The 25,944-nt window shown below is 39.8% G+C and overlaps 2 protein-coding genes across 6 annotated transcripts in view; one reads left to right on the forward strand and one right to left on the reverse strand.

Moving 5' to 3' along the window:
• LOC144693794 (uncharacterized) overlaps window positions 1-25,944 on the forward strand; it is a 456,645-nt gene that overhangs the window by 421,662 nt on the left and 9,039 nt on the right. The gene's annotated exons all lie outside the window — the stretch shown is intronic.
• The window catches only part of tbl1xr1a (TBL1X/Y related 1a), a 194,653-nt gene continuing 169,160 nt past the window's right edge, over window positions 452-25,944 (reverse strand). For all 5 annotated transcript variants that reach the window (XM_078563841.1, XM_078563836.1, XM_078563840.1 and 2 more), the window contains 6 exons: window positions 25,018-25,139; window positions 21,771-21,845; window positions 18,225-18,352; window positions 11,502-11,667; window positions 11,051-11,152; window positions 452-3,766 (listed from right to left, as the gene is read on the reverse strand). In XM_078563841.1, the coding sequence (XP_078419967.1) occupies window positions 3,740-3,766; window positions 11,051-11,152; window positions 11,502-11,667; window positions 18,225-18,352; window positions 21,771-21,845; window positions 25,018-25,139 (620 nt within the window). In that variant the 3' untranslated portion in view covers window positions 452-3,739. The remainder of the gene's footprint in view (window positions 3,767-11,050; window positions 11,153-11,501; window positions 11,668-18,224; window positions 18,353-21,770; window positions 21,846-25,017; window positions 25,140-25,944) is intronic.

Genomic DNA, 25,944 nt, shown 5'->3' on the forward strand with positions numbered 1-25,944 from the left:
TATTGCAACAAAGACCAACATACCATTTGCCTTCCTAATTGCTTGATGTAATCTGAGTTCCTTGTACCAGCATAGCCAAGTCTCTCTGAACATCAAATATTCCTAGATGGTAACATGATTTCCCAGGGTTAGACAGCTTCAAAGCAGTGACTCCAATGAATTCTAGTAGCCAAATAGAAAGCGCCCTTTTGATTGCATCACAAAGGAGCTGAACAGGCAGGTAGAGTTATTTTAACAATCTCCATATTAATAAAAAAGGATCATAAAAAAGTTTATAGCCTCAAATCAGAATTGCCAAACATATTCTTCTATTTTAGCATTCCTCAAAGGACTAACAGCAACATTTACTGTTAAATTATTTTACCATTGAGGCCTTTTAACATGCAAGAGTTAATTTTAATTTTACTAACCAAAAGCTAAATATACGAAGCCCAAAAAGACAACAATAATGTAATATCAAAATATATTTTATTCTGGACCTCTTTCAGATCTGATGCAAATTATGGTTGTCAGATCAATACGATGCAAAGGGAAGCTGCAACAGAAGATGTGCCTTGGTGGTGATACTTGTAAGGTGAGGTGGTGGAAGGAGGGTTGGGAGGGTGGAAAAGGGAAAATTATTAATGTAATGTGGAACCTAAATACATTATCAGGTGATATTTACATGGTCCAGGACAGTATGGTACATCAAAAATCAGTCTTTTTAACAGGTACAAATAAAAACAGAACAATAAAGAGTTCAAAGAGTAGAAAAAAACTTTCATGGCCTGGTTTACAGGTTCACAATTTTTAAAATCTTAATTTGTGAGAACTGTAGAAATGATGCAGACATGTAAATCCAGTGCTAGAGTTGTAACGCTAGCCCCTGAAATCATCCTTTTATGCTAGTCATTCTTGAGCACTGAATGCACCTAATGCTGTCTTCACCAACCTAAATACTTCACTTGCTTCAACTATCTAGTTTCATTTGCAGCCCTTCCTAAAACAGCACTTGCAATGGAACAAATGAGCAACAGTTTTATCAGAGTATTCAATCAATATTGACTTGAGCAAGGGAAGCAGCTTTTAATTCATATTATTGGAAATGGTTATGCATTTGATCAATGTTTTATGTGTAATAATGTCTGACTTTAGTTAGTTCAAACAATGTTGTGTGTATAATTTATTGTGATGACTTTGCTGTTATGAGTTTCCCAAAGTTCTAGCAGATGTGAATAGGAGCCTCAGATCATTAAAGTATGGATGCCCTTAGAACAATTGGTAAGAACAGACCTATTTTTGAAAAGAAAGTGTTGCCATCCATACAATATCTGGCTGCTGTAAACACCCATTCAGATAAATCTTCACCTTCAGGCGAGAGGCTCTACTGCTACCCCATTTTTGGACTATCACATTTAAATGACTGCCAACTTTTTTTTAATTTTCCAATCCAAAATGTGAAGTTAGATAATTAAATTAGGTAATCAAAATTGCTCTTACACCTCTACCCTTGGCAGTGTCAAAAAACAGCAGTTGGAAAGCTACTTATATCTTGTTTTCATTTTTTTTTAAAAAATTGCTTCTGGTCTGTTTACCACTGTATTTGTGAGCTCTCAAATGTTGTGCCATCGATGTATACTTTTTAAAAGATTTAAATGAAAGGTTTTAACTGCTCATTTAAAAACTGGCTAGGGCTCACCTATCCAAGCATTAGTTCTTTAGGTCAACATATAGTAGCAGATGCTTTATGCGTCCTTTTTAATTGGAGGGGAATGCAAGGGTTTTTAATTTAACTTGGACTTCGCAACAAACTTACAAAGGGCAGAGCTTGAAAGAATGATAAAACCAGTCTCATTCATCACCTTAATATGACGCAATTTAACAAAAGGCTAGTAAATAACATAACCAATGGGTTTTTTCTTACAAATGTGATAAAGCTGCCTAATAATTTATCTACATTTGACAAATAGCCCATAATGAACATCTAGGAGCTATTCTGAACTTGTTGGTCAACTTCAGTGATGCAGACACTGGAATATCTGGAATAGCAGCTATTTGATTACACCACGTTACCTATAATCAGTTCTAAATGATTAGATTAGATTCAGATTAACAACAGACTTTACTCCAAGGACAAAAAATCCAACATTTGTGCAGAAATTATTCTTACTCATATTTCTATTTAAACAAAAAAGCAACTGACCTTGCATTTTTAATGAGTTGGAAAACAGATCAAGTTTGAAGTGGTGGTATAAAGTCTTTGCAACAGTAACCTCATTTCATTGATCTGTTGTTGCATGGGATATGGGAAATAGAAGAATACCTTTTTTAGACTAACATTTTACAATGCATTAAATCTAAGGATTTGAAACCTCAAACGTCATTTCTTCGTGTGAAAAAGTAATTGAGCATCTTGTAGCAGAAATATTTGTTTAACCACTTCATCATCTGAAGAAGGGTCCCCTGAGGTTTAAAAGCTCAGATATGCTATACTTTATAGAATATACTTTTATTCTAAAAAAAGCTATTGCAATTATACTACCTGTACTTTACTGAACAATACAGCAAGTGCAAGTACTTTAGAGGGCTGAGCCAAGATGAACCCATGTGTAATACATGAGCACCAAGGAAAGAAAATTAAAGCAAAGTCAACCCTTATCTTAGCATTAACGTAAAACATATGCCTGCATGATTTCTGCCCAATGGCAGAGGGAGGGGGAGGGAGGTTTATCTCATTGCACTGGATAGGTTTTTAAAAACATTGCTTACGAGACATCAGTCCTTAATACTGGAACCTTGCTGTGAAATTTATGCCTGTAGTTCTACCAAAGAATAAGTAGAGTAACAGTAATAATTCTCTGTCCAGAAAAGTTATCTTTCAAAATTCTATAAGCTGCTCTATCAATAGTGCACAATCCAACCATATGCAAACTATGGTCTTAAAGCAATGGGATGCATCCCTGCATCGATTCTCTTTCTTTGTGCCCATTTGTTTAATTCTCATAAATCGGCAGAATCATGTCCCCATTAAGAAACTACTACATTTTAGCCACATCACCTGTAAACCACAGCTTGTTACCTATGACTGATGTAGAATGAAACTAATTTTATGTTGAATTTTGGAGCGGTTTCATATTTCCCCACATATTAGTTTGTTGAGCCACAAAATGTACCAAAAACATACCAAATACAGTTATTTTGCTTATAGTATCCATAAAAAAGTTTTTTTCTAGTTGTGTGTTAAGTGTCAGTAGGAAAAAAAACAAGATAAACAAGATACAGTCACTCTCCTACATCATGCAACTGTAAACTAAAGTGATAAAACAATGTTTAAAACAAGGGAACAAACTATTTGCTGCTGATTGAAAGAAGCTGATATGTCTGCACACAGATCTGCTGAACTGCTGACAAGATAACTCATTCTACATAGACTCTGGACCAAAAAAATAAAAGATATTTTTGTCCTCTGATATTATCTTTCCATTTTGGTACACATATGGTCTCATGTCAAGTCTTATTTCAAGTTGTTTTAAACCTTCAAGAAAGGTCGACTTTTCTTTGTGGGTGGAGCTTCCAGCATTAAGCAGTCAGGGTACTCTTCACATCAGGGCTCAGTTGTCCTGGGTTTTGCATTCTGACTTGTTTTGGCTGTAGTGGACTGGCCATGGTTCAAGTGAGACTGTAGCAGTGCATGGGGCAGGGACAGTCGTTTTGGCTATGTACACATTCATTGTCGGTCCATGGCTTCCAGCTAGCAGCGCTATTTCCGGAGGTCTAACACACAAACCTTTAAGAGAAAATGTATAATGTAAATTCACTCTGCAGTTTTATTAAATCACTACACATTCTCTTTTAGCACATATGCCCTATGATTGAGATTTTTATTTGTAGAAACACCCACCAAACACTTTTAAATATATTAACAAATATGCATTTATAAATCTAAATAACTTATGAGTGAAACTTCTTTCACTATTAAAATAAGACGTGATTGAAGCGAGTCCAACACACATGGACCCGAGTTGAAATCCAGCCTAGACTGATAAGTCCCAATTTTCTCTCTACCAAGTGCAGCAGTCTGACATGAGCTGGGGTTGTGCAATCTCAACCCACTTCCAACCACATGGGTGGGGTCCAAAGCACAAAACCACCTATACACGAGAATCCCAAACAGAAAGGTCAAATGTATGACTGCTAATTGGAAATTATCATGGAGAGTTAAAGCACATTTTATTTGGTACCTGGCCATAAGTACTTGATTTTGGCACTTGATAGCGAAGTTTAGGAAGGAATTTCAGACAGTGGGATCTCAGAATTGATGAAGCCATGAAAGGTTTCAAACACAAGGATAAGATAATAAATTTGAGGTGCTGGGGAACTGAGTGCCAATGCAGGTCATTGAGGAAAGTTATGATAGTTTGACTGTGAAGTTAAGAGGCCGGTGTATTGGAGGCTGGTTAGAAGAGCTGGAGTAATCAAGTCTGCGGGGGATAACAGCATGAATTAGGGTTTCAGTGGCAGATAGGCTGAAGCAACGGCAGAGGAAGGGGGAGATGGAAATAGGTGGGGATTATGACAGAGAATTTGAACTTGGGAGCTTAGCTTGGAGTTGAACAGGACATGAAGGCTGTGAACAGTCTGGTTCAGCTTGCAACTCTGGTCAGGGAAAGGGATGACTTGTTGGGAAGAGAATGGAATTTATGGTGAAGTCAAAGGAAATTTTCTCCACTTAGCTGCAAGATATTATGTCATATCTAAGATGTCGGATCAGCAGTCTGACATCATAGAGGCAATGAAAGGGTTGAGAAAGGTAGAGATGTGGAACACTTCAGATAATGTTCCCAAAGGGCAGCATATGGCTGAGGAAGAGGAGGGGCAAAATAATGGATCAATATTAGCGATGAATGGCTAAACCAGGTGAGCATCATCATGCTTAAATTTGCACTACTTGAACAGGGGACCAAGGCTGGGGCCATGCCAGGGGAATGACCAGGATGGGAGACAGTGAAGGTTTTACAGGGAAGGCAAGGCATTAAAAGTTGAGACAAATAAATGGTTGAGCAAATCAACAGCTTCAGAGGTATTGTTGCAATGGAAAGCCAAGGGCAGTACAGAGCCTGAATCTGCTGCTGTGGGTGGTGTGAGCAGAATGAAGAACAAGTTGATGAAGTTAGCCTTCAGTGAACATGTGATCAGGAAAATCAGGAAGAGAGGAAAACGGGGCAATGTGTCCTTTGGAGAGCAATGAGAGGTGCTCGGAGGGTAGCCAGGGGATTGTTCATGGGGTACTCAAATCAGTATGGAAGCAGGAAGTGTAGGCAAACTGAGGAATAGTGTTGGGTTGGGGTAGGGCCCAAGAATAGTGAAGTAACAGAGGGGAGAAATGGAATGAGGGGAAAAAGGGAGATGGGCCCAAAATAACAACGGGAGATAAACTGGCATAGTCGTAAACTGTGGGTAAAAGGGAAACAACAAAAGTTAAATTCCATGGGCTAGGAGGCTGTAATGAGATGGTCCATTTATCAATAGAGTGGAGTCAACTGGGAATAACATCAATTAATGACCAAGGGATTGGGTCCAAGTAACATCTGTAATGCAGCAAAGAGCATACAAAATCAAAAAGCCTGAGGAACAAGTCCAACCCTGTACAAAGTGACGGCCGCTGTCTGAAGAAAGGGTGCAGCAATGTAGTCGACAGCCATGGGAAACAGAAAGCAATAGGATGGATATCATTTAGTAGCAGGAGAGCATCTCAGGCAGGGTGAGAGCCAGCCGGAATGGTTCAGTGCCAGCCCAGCAGTGAAGTTTTAATCTTGCATTGTGTTTATTTTCATGGCAAAAAAGAGATAATTACTTCATTGTTCTCCTAGGTAAATTCATTGTATAGGATTTTCACCTTACCAGCAAAACAAAACCTGTCCAGCCAAGACTCAGACACACCAATGTTCAGTTTCTGTTCCTCTACTGGTTAAACAGGCACTTGGTTAAATAATGGGCAAGGATATTAATCCAATTTTGGCCATCAGGGAATTCTAGGAAATTAGATACAGCAACAAAATTGCACGCTTGATCCAATGACACAGCCAATCTTGGATTTTGGGAAGTTGGTTTAAAGGTCATGGCATTAGAATATAAATATTTACTTTGCCAAGTGTAAACAATTTGAGTTTTCAATGTAATCAGAAAAAACAAGCTACAATTCTATCTTGTGAAATTGTATTCATCATGTGTTATATCAAAACACATTTATATTAATATCTTGAACATTTGAGGCCTTTCTTTCCCCATTTCTAATGATTTAAGTATCCAACCCTTAGATTTTGATTTTCCAGGGAGAAATGAAATCTACAGCTGACCAGCCATTAGGAATTTCAAGTGTGTTGCTTATCTAATTTAAGTGCATTTGAGTTCAGAGTTATTCAACTGATTGAAGTGTCATTGTAGGCCACACACTAGAAAGAGTTGGTGATTTAATCTCCAATGGAGCTTGATCTTCCCAAAAGCAGCACTGAATGAGTGAATGTAACATTTGCAGCAAAATTCATGTCGAACAAATACAGCTAAAATATGATCAATAACTCCAACTCAGCAGGCAAACTAACTCCTACCTGTCTATTTCAGTTTTTCCAGCAGAAAAGGTGCTGCATATTTCTCCGAAAGCTCGATTTTTAAAAAAAAGTCTTAAGCAGCAAGAGATTTTAAAATAAAGGTGTCAACTTCAGCACCACCCTTGCTTGAGGATCAGAAGGGAGCAAAATAGTGAATTCAGTTCATCACTAGCTCTAATGCTTTTTTCTGCTATCATTGCATTAACAATTTGCATATATATGGTGACTTTAACAGTGAAAATAAATATCAAGACAGTTCAGAGGGATGGGAGGAAAATCAATGCTGAGTCAAAAGAACAGATGTTAAGAGCTGCAAAATTTGATTGAAGAGGTGACTTTTAAGAAGGTCCTTAAAAGGCAAGAAATATAGGGAGGGAATTCCAGATGCGGGACCTAGATGGCTAAAGTTGTAGCTGTCAATGGTGGGCTAAAGAGATGGGTCTGATGCAATTAAGGAACTGAAGCACAAGAACCAGAACTATACATTTAAAGCAGTGGGAGATCAGAGGCCAAGATAGTCACTGAGGACAGTGGTGATGGGCAAGTAAGGCTTGGATCAGGACAGTGTAAGCAGAAGAGTATTGTACAAGCTGGAGTTTATATAAGATTGAGGATGTAAGTAGAGCTTTAAAAAAAAAAGAGCACCTCAGGCAAAGGAACCGTTTACACTGCCAGCTAGAACGGGGGGTAGGATTAGAAATTGAGATGTTCACCAGTTTAATGCAATTAGGGTCAAGAGATCTTGAGATGGGTTTCATGGACCAGATAAATGAGGAGACATGGGAGAGAAAATGAATGGAGATACAGGTTCAGGGCTTCGAAAGGGTGTAGTATGGGAGCAGGTTTGGCTCAGAAAGTAAAAGAGGTAGCTGAGGGTATCACATCAAACTTCTTGATAGAGAGGTTCTCGAGTTCCTCACTTGTTTTAGATGGTGATGGAGTAGGCAGGGCAGTGGGGTTATCAGAGAAGGCTGGTAATGGAGATGTGCTCTCCGAGATGATTCTGGCGTAGTAGGTGGTTTTGACAGTGCTGGAAATGGCCCAGCCAGGTCGGATGATAGGAAGCTAAACCAGTTTTATGTCAAATGCACCCTTTGGACTTAGAGGAGTAAAAACAGGGCTATACCAGGCAGAAGGGCAAGGATGGGAGAGAGTAAAGGATTGCTAGGAACAAACAGAGGTGAGAGACTGATACAGCAAATTCAGCTACACATGTATCGTGGTGATTGAAAGATTAGAGGCTTGTGAGTTGGGAGTTTGAAAGCTCAGTTGTAAATGAGTTGGAGCAAGACTTTCTTTTCCCAAAGACTGAATTGGAATAAGGAATGCGGGTGCTGAGGGATAAAGGAAGTAGTTGTACACAGTCCTGTCAGTGATCAAGGCTGGATGTAGAGAGATTCGGAAGATATCAACAATGACAGGATTGCAATTAATCTAGACCTTGTACGGATAGATAGCTTATGAAGGATGAGAGCCGTTGAATTCAGAGGACAATGAGCTCTGAGAAAAAGAGGCTGATGGAGAAAAGGAAAAATATCTTGAATGGAAAATCAGGTTGATGCTTGGGGCATGGTAAACAATGAAACTATTAAAGGAGAGCTTTCAGGAGTGGAGCCAGACAATGCTGTCAAAGGAGGGGCGCAGTGGAGTGAACAAGGTGCGGCTTGGTCAGTAAGGGCCACATCACTTACCATGGCAGTTTTGACAGGGTACGTGGTGGCATATATAGTCAGTTGGGAAAACTATGGTAAGGTACATGGTATCACCACTCATAGTCAATTTTCAGTCAGTCAAGATGTCGGCGTACAATAAAATTATGCGTCACATGGATTTTGTCCACACAAGTGAAGGGAAATTCTGCAAAGAATCTCTGGTAGAATATGAGGTTTTCGTGGCAGATGGGGTGAGCAAGATGGAAAATTTTGCTGGCGAGGTTAGGCTCCAGAAGGTGTCCTGGGTGAGATCGTCGATGGAGGACGACGACAGGTAGTTGGGGTTGCTCATAATTGACAGGTGTTCGATGGCCCTTTAGGAGAATGCCAAGAGAGGCACAGATGGTAGCTGAGGGCTTATGCAAGGAAAATTTAAGCCTGAAGCAGGAGAGTATGAAGTCAGAGAAGCAGAGTGGGCCATGGACAAAGGTAACCAAAAGGGGGGAAATGAAAGGTGACATGACTGGACAGGGAGGAAATAGGTCAGACAGATCAAGAGACAAAACTGGAAGACAGGAGTAATTGGCTCAGGTCCAGTACAACAGGCAAGATCATTATGGGCAGAATATTGTCGTCGGTGTACAGGGGCGGGCCTGACATGCTGATGCATAAAATGACGCGCGATGACGTCGGGCGTGTGTCCTTGCGTCATTTTGATATTTCATTCAGCGGGCTGAAGGGGGCTGCGTGCCCGCCGAACTGTCAACAGCCTATTAAGGGCATTAAAAAAGCAATTAAAGTTGTTAACAATGCTGCCAGTCCAACCTTAAGGTTGACGGACAGGCGAAGAGCCCAAGCGACCTTCACGTTTTTCAGGGAACCTCATCCACGGGCGGGATGAGGTTTCCTGAAGCTTGTATAAAATAAATAAGTACATTTTCGTTACTTCACAAACATGTCCCAGCTCAGGCCTTTTCTCCATCAGCCTCTTGATCTCAGAGCTCATTGTCTTCTGAATTCAGTGGCTTTCATCCTTCATAAGCACAGGCCCCGACTCTCCCTCCTCCCCCCACCCGTACAGGTAGCGCCGAGCGCTACGGAACGCTATTACGCTGGGCGGGCCTTAAATGGCCCACCTGGGTAAAACGGCGGCACGCAGCCGATCGTAGATAGCGATCCGCTCCGTGCCCGTCCCCACCCAGCCTGCCCCACATAGGTAAGATTCATCCCTCTGTGAATGGGCGGATTACATGGGCAGAAATTAGAAGTGAGATTTCTTGGTGGTAAGGAGAGTTTCTTCCTTACTCTATCTGCCTTGTATTGAATGGATCAAAAATTATACTCAGTGCCTTAGTGTTACAATAAAATGCTACATCTAATTAGCCAACTGTCAGCCCACAGACGTAAAATATCACTGGATGAATCACCTCACCAAATACTAAAGCAATCCGCACAGAAAGACTACAGTTGCCCTTTCTTTTAAAAAAAGACATGTGTCTATCTCTGGGTTCACTGATTCCCTAATGATTTATTGGGTAAATGCATCGATTCCTGGTCTTGCTAAGTCCCTGACAGTTTACTGGGCAAAGGCACTGGGTCCCTGATTTGCCCCAATTCCCTGGTGGTTTAGTGACTAAAACACCTATGGTGTATGAGGGTCTCTAATCCTTTCTTAATGCAGATTCCATTTGCTTGAATTCTTGTATGCTAATAGCAAAACAGAACACAGCAATTTATCTTTAACATTCCAGCATCAAACAAGTGGAGAACATATTCCTGATTTAACATTCTACATAGTTTCATCCTAACATATTGTAAGTTGGATATTTGGCTTGCAAATTATTAGAAGGATTTTTCAAATGCAGCACAACAAACCAATTTTACCCAAATATATAGCTTGAAATCCTCATCAAGTTACGCAGGCCAACACAAATCTGAACGTTTTTCTGGCTTTTAATATTGTCTGACAATTTTATTTCCTTTACTAATCTGCCTGTAAAAGAAGGATTCTTTCGAACTCTTAGGATAAATTTAAGAATGGGAAGAAAGAAGGCTTTCAGACTAGTTTTCAATTTGAATAACATAAATATGAACTTCAAGAATAGTCAGTAGATGGAGACACTGTACTTAAAAAAGCATTATTTAGTTGTAAACTGTACAAATTATACAGACGGAGGAACCAAAGAAGTTCTTTCTATTCTTATGCAGTTAAATTTAGTATGTAAATCAATCAATTTCTAATATTGAACTCAAATTTAATTACTCATTCTTTTTGTACAGTATATACTAGTTGATTTAGTTGATCTGAATGAAGACCAAATGCAGCTTTTAGCTGAGAGCAGATTAGAGCAAAGAGAACAACTGGACCAGGATGCACAGATACAATATGGTCCCCTCTTATAGTCATACATGCTATCCTTTTTTTGTATAAATATTCTAACTACATGGACAATGACTTGGGAAACAGGGTTTCTCTGTAGTATAGGTGAGGAGCTGAGGTAGTAATTCCAGGGGCAGAGGTATATAATTATAGTGTGATGTGCTTACATTAGCAGTTATCATTATAATTTGAAAACAGGAATTTATATTGGAAAAAGTTGACAGTAAGATCTTTACTATATTCCAGACAAGTCCATAGGCTATTCATTTAAAAGATTGTGTTTTTAAAAATGAGGGAAAATATAATCTGATTTTGAGACAACTCTAGGAAGTGTTTGAAAATTGGTCTAAATTAGTTTCATAATATATATTCTAATTTCATTAACCCTAAATTCTGCTAATATACAGATGCATGTCATTTGTGGTACTTACTGAACCATCTGATGCACTTGCACCCACTTTATCCCCAGCTGCATTCCAACACACTTCAAAGATTCCTCCTGTTCCCCTGTAGCTATGGACAAGAGCACCTGTCTGTAAACAAACCATTTCACTTCAATTATCAGAGATAGACAATATCGACAATTTGAATACAATGATGAGTGACTGTGAAGAGTCCATATGGTGCAGTGTGTATGCTTTTAAAATGCAATTCAACTGTACACTTGCACTAACAGATTGCGGAGTCAGGGGGTCGGGGCGGAATGGCACAGCCACCATTTTCTGTGATAATAAATATAACAGGGCAGTCATACATACAGAAGCATTGTTTATGTATGTTATAAACAGCCTTCCAATGTGCTTCTATGGTATAAACAAACAATAAGATTGAAAAAAAGAAAATTTAACATGTCTTCAACAGATGAAAGCACTTAGAACTTACCTGAGTGTTCCAGATGTGAACACACTTGTCAAAAGAGCCACTAGCCAGGTACCTGCCATCTGGGCTGAACGCTACGCTGTATACAGGTTCCTGGTGTTTGGTCAAAGTGTGGATACAGATACCTCGGTCCACATCCCATAGTCGTACAGTAGAATCAAATGATGCACTGTAGAAAAAAATTCCAAAGTCTAAGAACGTAGTTCAAAAATCCCACCAGCAGCACCCATAACAGCTTTTATCAGAAGTCTAAAAATACGTTCAATGTAAAGTACCCTCTCCAACCAATTTTTAAAAAATAGTCATTAACAAATAGCTCCATGCGATTCAGACCGACGGATGCCTTTTTTGATCTGGGTCCTGATCAACAGCCAACATCAAGCTGCAAAACTCAATACCATATTGGTAGTGTGCATTTATTATAACCTTGAATCATTCCAGGTTTTTAACAACTTCACAATATCACAGTATCTTTACAATTCGGCCCATCGAGTCTGCACTGGCTCTCTGAAAGAGCATTCCACCTAGTTCCACTCCCCTGCCTTATCCCCATAACCTTGCACATTCTCTCTTTTCAGGTAGCAATCGAATTCCCTTTTGAATACCTCAATCAAACCTGCCTCCACCACCCTTTCAGGAAGTTTGTTCCAGACTCCAAACACCCTCTGGGTGAAAAATGTTTTCCTTACATCACATTTACTCTTTTTGCCAATTATTGTGAATCTGTGCCCTTCAATTCTTGAAGTTCTCTTGAGTGGGAACAGTTTCTCACTATTTACCCTGTCCATATCCCTCAGGATCTGGAATACCTCTATCAAGTCTCCTTTCAGCCTTCTTTTCTCCATGGAAAACAGTTCCAACCTCTCCAATCTATCTTCATAGCTACAGTTCTTAATCCCAGGAATCATTCTTGTGAATCTCCTCTGTACTCTCTCCAATGCCTTCACAGTCTTCCTTAACTATGGGGCCCAGTTCTGGACGCAGTACTCCAGATGAAGCCTAACTAGTGTCTTATACAAGTTCAACATGACCTCCTTACTCTTGTACTCAATGCCCCTATTAATAAAGCCTAAGATACTATATGCTTTATTAACTGCTCTCTCAACATGCCCTGCCATCTTCGATGACTTATGTACATATACAACGAGGTCCCTCTGTTCCTGCACCTCCATTTAGAGGCTCTCCCTTTATTTTATACTGTCTCACCATATCTTTCCTGCCCAAACAAATCACCTGACAGTTCTCTGCATTAAACTTCATCTGCCACTTGTCTGCCCAATCCACCAAATTGTCTATGTCCTTTTGAAGTTCAAGACTATCCTCATCACAGTTGACAACATTTCCAATCTTTGTATCATCCGTAAATTTAGCAATCATGCCCGCACATCACAGTCTAGGTCATTAATATATATCAGGAAGAGCAAGAGTCCCAACATTGACCCCTGAGGAACTCCACTACAAACCTTCCTCCAATCTGAAAAATAACCATTTATCACTACCCTCTGTTTCCTGTTACTCAGCCAATTTCTTATCCAAGTGCCTACTTTCCCTTTTATTCCATGAGCTAGAATTTTGCCCACAAAGTCTATTGTGTGGCACTGTATCAAATGTCTTTTGAAAATCCATATACACCACATCAACAGCGTTTCACTTATCAACCTTCTCTATTACCTCCTCGAAAAACTCCAGCAAGTTAAACATGATTTTCCCTTGATGAATCCATGCTGGCTTTCCTTAATTATCCTACACTTGTCTAAGTGATTATTCATTTTATCCCGTACTATAGTTTCCATAAGTTTCCCTACTACTGAGGTCAAACTGACGGGCCAACTTTATCCTTGCACCCCATTTTGAACAAGGGTGTAACATTTCCAGTTCTCCAGTCCTCTGGCACCTCCCCTGTGTCTAAGGAAGACTGAAGATTATCACTGGTGCCTCTGCAGTTTCCACTCTCACTTACCGAATCTTTACTCAAGACTTCTCTTTTTGCCAGTAGCAATTCCCACTGAAGCACCAATAGCTATATTGTAATTAGAGTTTACTGAACAAAAATTTGCCTTTGATTGCCAGAAAACAATAATATCTAGCGCATACAAGAAACTCAAATGATTAATGGTTACTTAACCTATTAAGTTTATGCAATCTACTATAAAAAATCTCAAAAGCACAGACATACTTTATAAATAAGAATACTAACATTACTTTTATCGGGGGAGGCTTTGGTGTAGTGGTAATATCAATGAACTAGTAATCCAGAGGCCCAGGCTAATGCTCTGGGACACGAATTCAAATCCCACCATGGCAACTGGTGAAATTTAAAAGCATGGGATTCTCTCTAGGCCCAGCTCTTGCCAACATCTTTGTTGGTTTTCACTAGAAGTGTGTCTTTGATGAAATGACCCCTAACCTACTACCCCTTGAATATTTACAATACATAGATGATACGTTTGCTATATTTTTGAATCTGCAGTTGCATGTAAGAATTTCCTTTATACAGCTTAATGGGCTCCATCCCGTGCTCAAATTCACCCTTGAAATGGAGCTGTCAAATAAACTCCATTTCCTCGATGTGTTAGTTGAGAAATCAGCCAATGGATTCTCTACTACTAACGACTGTAAGCCCACTTTCACTGGTAAATATTTGCGCTGGGATTCCTATAGTTACACACGCTATAAGATTGGCCTTATTGGCAACTTTGTAAATAGGGCCCAGGCCATTTGCTTACCGTGCCACGTCAGGTGGTAGAATTTGAATTCAATAAAAATCTGGAATCAAAAGTCTAATGGTGACCATGAAACCATTGTCGATTGTTGTAAAAACCCATCTGGTTCACTAATGTCCTTTAGAGAAGGAAATCTGTCATCCTTACCTGGTCTGACCTACATGTGACTCCAGACCCACAGCAATGTGGTTGACTCTTAAATGCCCTCTGAACAAGGGCAATTAGGGAAGGGCAATAAATGCTGGCCTAGTCAGCGGCGCCCGCATCCCAAGAATGAATTTTTTAAAATGCAAGCTTGATGCCGAAATAGAGTGCATCAAAGTTATCTGGATCATTGCTCACTGTATATCGCGCTAACTCGTGAATGAGCCTAAGGCCATCACTTTCTACCCTGAAAAGTGCAGAGTCTACTTCAAGGCCTGAACTTTTCCCCGCATCAGGCGGGCTCAGCGGGAGTGGACGGGGGCAGCTGTGGAGCTGACTGCCGCCCGCGATCGGCTCCGCACTGCCATTTTACACGGGTGGGCCGATTAAGGCCCGCCCAGCATATGATGCGAGCAGTAGCGCTCAGTGCTGCCTGAGCGGGCAGGGGGAAGGAGGGAGAATCGGGGCCAGCGCTCTTTCGTGTGCACTTCAATCTCCCTGAGGCATGGAGCTGCCTCAGGAAGATTGAAGTGGTTTTTAAAAAAAAATTTTACAGGCATTAAAATTTTAATGAAACATGTCTCCTCTTGTGATTATGTCACACGAGATGGGACATGTTTTTATCTTTCATATTAACTTTTTAAGTTGTAGCCAACTGAAAAATCCTGGCCCAGATTATCCTGGAAGGGTAAGATGTCTCAAAAATTTGAACAACAGATGAAGATAGCCATTTCACCCTGCTACAACGCAGTAGTAACACGAGCGGTATGCCAAAAAACATTCTGCCTACCACACAAATGAGTAATGGGGTATATGAATTTCGGTGCTGGCGTGATGCCAGTTATTCAGGCCATACATCCCAACAACTGGAGGATCATATCAAACAGCACGTCCCTTCAGCTATTCACAACAGGCAAAGTACTGACCGTACTCAACCAGACCAAGTTTGCAAAACTCAGGACAGTGTTCAATGTTAGATGTGATTCCCCAATTGTACATCACGTGCTAAACAATCCTGATTGTGATAAAAATTACACTGATAACCAATTTGAGATCATCAGTTGGGCTCACAATGTAGCTCGCTTACACGTGCTAGAAGTCACAAATATTCACACACAGGGCCCTGTCCTTTGCAAACAGAAAGAACATGTCCATGCATTGCGCCTTTTTCAATTAAACAAAAACTTGGGGGACAGCTATTCCCTGGTTCATTCCCCTGGGCAATGCCATGACCAGAGTTGACCTGCCTGGTTTTAACTTAAACAAAATCTTGGCAGTTAACTGTTCCCTGGTGCATTCTCCATGGCAATGCCTCTACCAATTAGGGTCCACTTGCCAACCAATCAGCACCCTCTTTTCATGCAATATAGATTGTTCCCTTTGAGATCTGGTGCTCTTGCAATTTTTAAAATATATTTATTGGTTGAGGTGTGGGCGTCGCTGGCTGAGCCAGCATTTATTGCCCATCCCTAATTTCCCTCGAGAAGGTGATGGGGAGCCACTCTCTTGAACTGCAGCAGACAATGTGGTGTAGGTAGATCCACAATACTGTTAGGAAGTGAGTTCCAGGATTTTGACCCAGTGACAGTGAAGGAACAGTTATACTTCCAAATCAGGTTGATGTGTGGCTTGGAGGGGAAGCTTGAAGGTGGTGGTGTTCCCATGTATCAACCTGCACCGTTGTTTTAGATGGTCAAGGGTTTGGGAGGTGCCTTGGTGATTTGTTGCTGTGCATCTCATAGATAGTACACACTTCTGCCACTGTGTAAATGTGGTGGAGGGACTGAATGTTGAAGGTGATGGATTGGATGTGAATCGAGCTGGCTGCTTTGTCTTGGATGGTGTTGAATTTCTTGAGTATTATTGGAGCTGCACTCATCCAGGAAAGTGGAGAGTATTCCATCACACTCCTGACTTGTGCCTTGTAGATGGTGGACAGACTTTAGGGAGTCATGAGGTGAGTTACTTACCAAAGAGTTCCCAGCCCCTGACCTGCTCTTGTAGCTATAGTATTTATATGACTGGTCCAGTTCAGTTTCTGGTCAATGGTAACCTACAGGCTGTTGATAGTGGGGAATTCAGCGATGGTGATGCCATTAAATATCAAAGGGAGATGGTTAGATTCTTTTATTGGAGTTGGTGGTTGGTCTGGCACTTGTGTGGCACGAATGTTACTCGCTACTTATGCGCTCAAGCTTCAATGTTATCCAGGTCTTGCTGCATACGGACATGGACTGTTCCAGTATCTGATAAGTTGTGAATGCAATTGTCAGCAGACATCCCCGCTTCTAACCTTATGATGAAGGGAAGGTCATTGATGAAGCAGCTGAAGGTGGTTGGGCCCAGGACCTTCCCTATAAACAACTTAGTTTCATTAAATAATTAGCAGCTTTCCCAAATGTAGCCTGGGACCTGACATGCACATGATTTTTTTTTAAACATTTGCCTCAACACCCCCCTGCAGCTTATATGTCAGTGTTTTGCCTCTCACTACCATATAGCAAATTTACTAAAGCAATACAATACGTGACTGATACAAATTTAAAAATATTGAACACAAGAACATAAGAGATAGGAGTAAGAGTAGACCCTATGGCCCATTGAAACAGCCTGCTCTGCCATTCAATACAATCATGGCCGATTTTGTACTTCAACTCCAATTTCCCACCTGTTCCCCATATTCCTTGATCCCTTGAGATATCAAAAACCTATCCATCTCAGCCTTAAATATTTTCAACAATGGGGCATCCACAATCCTCTGGGGTAGAGAATTTCAAAGATTCACAACCGATTGAATGAAAAAATTTCTCACCTCAGTCCTAAGTAATCAGCCCCTTATCCTGAAACTGTGCCCCCCTTGTTCTAGATTCCCCTGACAGCGGAAACGGCCTCTCAGTGTCTATCCTGTTAAGCCCCTTCAGAATCTTGTATGTCTCACTACTGTTAGTAGTGCCTAGTGAATAGGCCTAGTGAATTCATATTTGTAACCGCTTGTTGCCTGTGTTCTATTCTTTCAAAACTCTTTTATTCCAGTTATATAGTTTATCATTTTTTTCCCATATCCCACTGATTGGCAGCGATTGTTTTTTTTAAGATGCAAGTGCTTCATTTATTGCACTCTGCTCCTTCATCAAAATCTTTAGTCTTCTCTATCTTCTTTTGTTTATAAACATATTCTTCTTCCCCAATTTGTAGTTCCTGAAACAGTAATTGGTAGTTGGGAAGGGAGAGAAAAATTCCTATTGTGAGGCTTCAGTAGGCAGCCTCTAAACAGGTGGCCACTGCTAGCTCTGCCTGGCTCGCCGCCCACAGTAGCATCAAAGTGCTTCATGTGCATCCGCCGTAACCTCAATGAAAAGCAAATCTTGCCAAAATGCCCTGTAAAGTGTAGACATTTGTGTTATTGGCTTAACCGTATAATATGCGAAAGAAATCTCCCTTCCAACTCATACCTCATAGCTGTTAACAAATTTTGTATCTTGTTTGTCATAGTATATTCTGGGAACTGTAATTCCACAGGAACGGCATCAAAACTACTTATCCAGTAATCGAAGAATTAACTTCAGCACTCTGGTGGGTTTTGTAGTATTTCCTGGTTAGTAAAGGGTGGCCTGAAAAAAGCACTCGGGGATTTAATTGCTTGGCTTTCTGACGGTTACACATTTCCCACTTTATGATTTGTTCACATTTAGTCACCTATTTTAGTAGAAACTTAAATGATTAATGTTTACTTAAGCATTTTTTTTCCTGTTTTTTTCTGTTGAGATATGATGCATTTTCAGGTGGAACACCTTAGAAAGAATTGACAGATATTCAGAGATTCAGGACTTCTAATTATATAGATAAGATTCTTCCATACCTTGCTAACATAAGATTGGCGGTTGGATTGTTAGTACCAGGTCCTGTTGGACTCCACTTGATGGTATAGATTTCTTTGTTGTGCGCTTGTAAATCATGAACACATGTATCTTGTTTCATGCTCCAGATCTATATTAAAAACAAAATTGCATGAAAACCAACAAAAGGAAATACTCATCTACAAACTCATCTACACCTCTAAGCTCAACACTGCATCTTAATAAGTACATTAATGGATAATATTTTAAAGGGAAGATCTACTGAAATACATTGTTTACTATGCATTTAACTAAAATAAAGAAAAGGCCATTCCGCATAAAGCCCATCCTCTCTATAGCTCATGTATAATTTTCCCATTTATCACTTGAGGGAGATGCCTACCCAAAAGTTAAATTTCCAGAATAAATTTGTATAAACTTTAACCTTGCCACTCCCAAACTAACCTTTGAGAACTCCAGGATACAATATTGCAATCTGACTTGCTTAACTCTACAACCAGTTAAATTCCACAAATGAAGGAGGTCTATATATATTCTTGCAATTTGTTGTAAAAAGCCCATTTTTCTTAAAAGGTGCTGCACAACATTGATTTATATAGTTCTCTTCAAGCAAAATAAAATATCAGAGTACACAAGCTGCAAAAACATGCACTAATCAGAAGGAGGGTGGGAACTCAGATGGGGAACAACTAAAAGCAAGATCTAAAAGAAAGTTTTAAGAAGGCTTTTGAAGGTAGAGAGGGGAGTAGCAAGGCAAAGTGGTTCTGGGGAGTTATTGGCAATGAAAGATTTTCCTCTAATGGTGGATCATAGGAAGGACTTTGGTGTTAGTAAAGCCGAGGGCACCTGCAGGGGCCAATGGCTGGTAAAGATTGTTCAGATAGGTTAAACAAGAATGTGAAAGAATTTAAAGAGGAGACCAAATATTTGTTAAGGAGGCAGAAAATCAGTGGAGTTTACAAAGACATGGGGAAGAACTTGCCCGTTGGCGAGCGGGGGTGGGGCCCGCTCGGCGACACATAAAATGACGCTTGGTGACGTTGGGCAGGCATCCCGACGTCACCGCGCGTCATTTGTAGTCAGTTCGGCGAATGCGCAACCATGTCGGCTGCATGCCCGCCGAACTGTCAAAGGCCTATTAAAGCCATTAACAAAGTAATTAAAGTTAAGAATGCTGCCTGTCTAACCTTAAGGTTGGCGGGCAGGCGAAGAGCTCAGGCGGCCTTCGCATTTTTCTTGAAACCTCATCCAGGGGCGGGATGATGTTTCATGAACGGTTTATTAATTAAATAAAAATATTTGAAAAAATTAATGGACATGACAGTTTCACATGAGGGGACATATCCTTAAAATTTTTTTTCACCTTTTAAAAATTTTCCAGAACTTAAACTTCGAGCACGCGCGAAAGAGCACAGGACCCGACTCAGAGAATCCCCCCACCCGCACAGGGAGCGCATAGCGTTTCTGGGCGTGCGTCACACTGGGCGGGCCTTAATTGCTCCTACCCACCCCCGCACAACCCCCCCGACAGGGGGAAAATTCAGCCCATCGATAATAAACATACAGCAAAAAGCACAGGCTAGAATTCTGTATTACTAAGTCTATGAAAGACTGGGCAGAGGCCAGTCAGGAGACAATTTAAAGACGAAGGCACAGGCATAGCACTGAAAAGGTATGGGTGCTGGTAGGCTATGCTACAAAGGTGGAAGAAAGTGGTCTTGTCAATGTGCACATGTAGAGAAAGCATCTTAGCTTGAGATCAAACAGGACCTCCTGATTTAGCCTCCGGAAGCAGCCCGAATTTTTAAAAATTTATTCATTCATGGGATGTCGGCACAACTGGCTACGCCAGCATTTAGTGCTCATCCCTAATTACCCTTGTTCAGTGGGCATTTAAGAGACTACCACATGGCTATGGGCCAGGTGAGGACGGCAGATTTCCTTCCCTAAAAGACATCAGTGAACCAGATGGGTTTTTACATCAATCGGCAGTGGTTTCATGGTCATCATCAGACTTTTTAATTCCAGACTTCTGTTGAATTCAAATTCAACAATTCAAACAACAGCTCCCCAGAACTTTACCTAGGGTCTCTGGAATACTAGTCTAGTGAGAATACCACTATGCCACCGCCTCCCCTGGTCAGAAAGAAAAAGTGCTGATGGGAGTTGAATGTACAACTTCAATTTTGTCAATCTTGAGTTGAAGGAAATTGTGGATCATTCAGAGCCCTTATGTTAGATACATGATAGCAACACCTTGGAGTCTGCAGCGGAGGCAGCATTGGCATTATCAGTATACAAATGGAAGGTTGGTCTGTGGTTGCCAAAAATCTAGCTGAGGGACAGTGTGAACTATAAATATGGGGGAAACCAAGTGTACAGCATTGGACATCCTAGAGATTCTCATCATAACAGCACTTGTGGGTGTACCTACACAAGGAGCATCTATTCAAGAATTCATGGGCTGACCACCACCTTCTCAAGGGCAATTAGGGATGGGCAACAAATACTGGCCTTGCCAACAATGCATTAACGAATAACAAAAGGTAATTGCATGGGGACAAGAACAGAAACTAATGCAATGTGTTAAATCACTGGGGCAGATATGAACAGAAGCACAAAAGTAGAGTGCTGTGGAGGTAGACAATGCAACTGTAAAGCAGTTAATCTAACTTTAGTCTTTCAATGTTCTAAGCTGTTGAACTGTATCCACAAGCCAAGATTCCCAATGATGCTTGGATACCATGGCATATATAATCCACATAACACATTAAGGGTATTGACCGAAATTCCCACAAGGAAGAGAATGGTTCCATTTCTGAACCATGACACTGACAACGCTATGTCTTAAAGGGGAGGTGCACAAAGTTATGAAGGGCCAAGATAGAGATGATGGGTAGGGCCTATTTCCCTTAGCAGAGAGGTCAATTACTGAAAACACATAGATTTAAAGTAATAGGGAGAAGGATTAGTTGGGAGTTGAGGAGAATTTTTTTTTACTCAGATGGTGGTGGATGTCTAGAACTCACTGTCTGAAAGGGAGGTGGAGGCAGAAACTCATATCCCATTTAAAAAGTACTTGGATATATGCTTGAAATGCCATAGAAAGCTATGGACCAACAGCTGGAAAGTGGGATTAGACTAGATAGCTCTTTTTCAGCTGATACAGACACGATGGGCTGAATGGTCTCATTCTACCATAAATTTCTGTAATATTATTTAAGCAACTCTCACAAATAAGGTCAATGCCTGAAACTCACGTCTTGTACACAGAAGTCGAAATACAGATATTAATTGTTAGAGCAATTAGGCTTTAGGAAATCTGAGTCTTGCCCTTCCTCATCTGATTTCATTTGTTTACATTTTTTTCATCAGCTCTCCCCAGTCACCAAGGTCAAATCTATGAGACATCTGCCATCATTATAGTTGCCCCTGCCTTTTTGGTTTCTATACTAAACCTTCACTTTTTCAGCTTTGACAGAATTTTTAATAGTGTTTAATTCACAACAAATTCTATGCAACAACAGCAAAAGTGCAACATTAATTACCTTTAGAGTCATGTCATCAGAACAAGATGCGAGTAGATTCCCAGTTGGATCCCACTTGATTGCATTCACTTCGTTCTGAAAACAGAACCGAGGCATTATGAATAAACAAGATATCCCCTTCATATAAGCAGCAAGAGCAAGCTCTTGACATTCAACATAAACAGAATATGTTCCTGCATGTTAGGATATCAACAAGAAATATCAAGCCTTAAACTACAGGGCTGTCAGCACTGGAAACAAATTATTCATTAGTATTTTACTTTGCTTATTTCAAATGCCAAATCAATATTAACACAAAATTATAGCATCAATTCTGAAGCATACAAAAGGGAAAAAGTAGAAATATGCTACTGAAGTCTTAGCTAAAGGAGAAGGCCAATCAAGATACTGTAGTCAAGATTTAAAACTGACGTTAAAATGTAACGGCCTTCTAAATTGAAAAAAGGGCTTACACATTTTCTTTAAAAAAATCCTGTTGACAAACATCATTTAAGTAATTTGAAAATGTAGCAAAAAATTTAAAATACATGAACAAGCATGCAAACATCAAAGCAAAAAGGAACCATTTGCTAAAATGTGCCTCAAAAACAATTGTAATCTTCTTGTTTTATCCAATACAAATTATATTTGCTATGTAAGTGGCTGCACACCATTTTTAAATACACACTAAAACAACACAATTGGGCATTTTTGGATTGGTACAAATTTATGACAATGTTCAAGAGGATAAATCATGAAACTTTAAAAGTTTTTAGAAGTGTTTTTTTTTAATATTAATTTAAATGCATCAACACTTTTCAACCTGAGCCAACAAGTCAATGTTTCCTGTTTCGTAACTTTACAAAGTTAAAGTTTGAAGTACCAATATTCAAAGGAATCAAGAATATGAGAAAAATTGCTCATCGAGTTTGATAAACATTCAATAAAACTAGGTTTGTGTTATTGAGATGAGCAGTTTAGTCCAAGTACAAGATATTCATTCTGTTTTACATGCATAACATATTTCAAGTGTGTCACTTGCTAAATTTGGTGAAGATTCATAGGTAAACATTTTCTTGAGGTTACAAATACACACATTTGAAAGAAAAGGAATAACAGAAATCTGTGAAGTATAAAATCTAATCAAGTTTGAAATTACTTCGTAGGATTTAGACAAAAACATAATTTACTCTTGCAACACAATTTCTTTCCCCACTTTGTTTCATCTCTGATATCCCCTGTGACACTTAATATTTTGTAATTATGAAAGCATGAAAGGCAATCTATTGCTGACTTCTGCCAATTGGCACCAGACCTCATAATTTAAGATTGTGGATTTACTGTATGCGAAATAGTGGGTGGAAACCTTTCCTTCATGACAAAATCATCTATATGCTGCTGAACCACCAAAATAAAACTCTTTCCTTTGAATAAATGAATTGTGCTTTAATAATATGACCTAAACTTATTAACTCAAAGAAAATTCAAAAATCAATCATTTTAAATTTTGATTCCATTGTGTGCCTGAAAATACCAAGGAAGTAGGAGGCCATACAGTAATTCCTAATTTAACATTGTAATTGCATTCCTGAGAACTGCAGCTTTAAATGAAATGTTAAGCGAATCAGATTTTCCCATTGCAACCAATGTAAAGGCTTTAGTTAGGCTTTGTAGAACTTTTCCAGTCAGGAAAAAAAAACACAGTAAAACATTGTACCCTATAGGTTTAAGTACTGTACATTGCTAAATTATTATAGTCATAAACAAAATAACTTTCAAAATAAAATAAATTTTAAAAATAAAAAAGAAATATGCCAACTCTTTCTACTTAAATTCCACTTGCCGTCTCTCGCACTCACCGCCTCGCTCGCTCCTTGCCCATCTGGCTCACTGCCAATCGTGCTCCCCAATCCTCCCAGTCCCGACCCTCCTGCTGGCCACGTCACTCTCCCAAACCGTCATTGCCAGCAAAGCTCAGCAGACGGGTAGGAAGAGGCATGAAGCAACCAACAGAGCGAGAGCAGCTTCAAGTTACAGGGTTGTAGAGGCAAGCCGCAAGCTAGAGATGAGGCAAACGGGAGGGTTGGCAGCAAACAAGAGGGTTGGGAGCAGGAGGGTGGGCAGCAAGTGGGAGGGTCAGGAGTAGGAAGGTTGGCAGCGAGCAGGAGAGGACACTAAAATGGCACCAATTGTGTCACGTGACCTTACACCTGGCATGAAACAAATTTAATTAGAATCCTCAGCACTAAATAAGAATACCAGCCCCATTAAAAATACGACGTCAAACCGAAGTGGCTTAAAACGGGACAACTTAAAGCAAAGACTTGCTGTGTATATTAAATGAAAGGGAATCCTTACATTAGTATAGTGTTGTGGCTATTACTTAGGAGGGGGTTAAATTTACTTCAGGAGTACAAAAATTAATGCTTTAATCAATTTAACATCTTTATTCTCATTTTACATTAGAGAAAGAAAGGGGTGTCTGGAAAGTGCAATGTAAAACCGCTACAGCTTTTAACTGGGAAACTAAAACTTTAATCTTAGCCTTGACTGACACCAGCATTCAAGTTTTGCTTAGAAATTAAGTTTGCCAATCTCAGCAAATGGTGTAGATGGAATCTTTGCACATGATCACTCCACCTTGTCAACTTGAAGGCAGTGGATACAGGGGCCTCACATGGCTGGAGAAAATGAGCCACTCAAAGGGAAAAAAATAAAATTGATTTTCAATGATCCATCAGAACGCAAATGGCAAATTATCAATCTGACAATCTGTTGCAAGCCAGATCTTTAAAAAAAAAACAGAAAATGGGTAACACTTGAAAAGGCGGTGGTGCTCACTAGTTCCAATTTTTCCACCCCCATTCACTCTCTGTCCCTCATAAGGCACCAACTGGTCTTTAAGAACAGTTTAATGAGTTTTAGCAATTCCTCAGTACCTTACATTTGGCACAAGGTAGCAAGCAATGGCAAATTTGGGAGATAAATTCCAAGCCTAATCTCATCCTCAACTCACTCACACATTCATTCAGGAAGGAATCACTGGATAGCAGTGATTCTCCCCCACTCCAGTCCTCATGCTGATGAAAGCTGCAGTACCCCTTGTGCCACTTGGGCTAAGATCAGCTACCTCTGCATGGATGAGAGATCAAACCAAAACCTCCTGGGCTAATTGGATCAATACAACATCAGTTACACACTGTGTTATCAGGAACAACAATGATCAATGATCAATAATTAAAGCTGCCCGGTTCTGGATAGTCATTACCGTGTGTCCCTGGAATGTCTTGATGGGCCTGTCTGCACCTAGTTTACACACATGGATGCACATGTCTGTGCTGCAAGAGGCAAACGTGTTGTTGCTTTGCCAGTCAACATCTAGTGCTGGAGCTGTAAATGCAAAATAGAGAAATGGAAAATTTTTAGCTCTTGATAATTAGTATGCACTGCAATCCCAACAGAAGAACATTTTTGCACAATCGATCATAATTCAAATGATGAAATTGTTTTCAAAAGCAGATATATCAAATAAAAACTGGATTTGTACTAGAAAAGCAGCAATGCTCATAATTCCCAGTAGTAGTATTTTGAACAAATAAAATTACAGGGGTAGAAAAGACTCTGAAGTCTATCTAGCCAAATTAACACACCCCAATTGCCATTCTCTCAAATATCTAATTGCCCCACAAGAAGAATATGGAAGATATTTGAGGAAGTGAATTACAGAAATGTAAACAAGATTTCATACACATTAACGTTAGTCAACTATTCATTTGGTGATTCAAACTGAAATTGGAAACGTCTCTTAACAAATAGTTCAGAGCTTTTAAATGTTGAAATTTCATCTAATTACCAACCCAACCAAAAAAATGATCTGAAGCTCTTTCCTCTGGAGGCTAGGCATTTATGTCTCCCTGACGGGATAACTTGATCCAAATCACCATTACTGATAATTACAGTTAAAAAATACACCTGGCCTTGCACTAACATGATTTGCTCTAAAGGCAAATCGAAAATTAATGTATTGAAATATATATTGTGCAGCACAGCCAATTAATCAACCTTAAATCAGACTGCTCTTTCAGAAACTGCTGCTGTTGTTTATATGATTAAATGCATTTGATTATATCAATTATAATGTTTCTCCCAAAAAATAACTGCCTATTAGTCTAAAATTGGATGGAGCTTATTTGGT

The sequence above is a fragment of the Cetorhinus maximus genome, chromosome 19 (genome assembly GCF_964194155.1).
Source record: "Cetorhinus maximus chromosome 19, sCetMax3.hap1.1, whole genome shotgun sequence".
NCBI classification, from domain to species: Eukaryota; Metazoa; Chordata; class Chondrichthyes; order Lamniformes; family Cetorhinidae; genus Cetorhinus; species Cetorhinus maximus.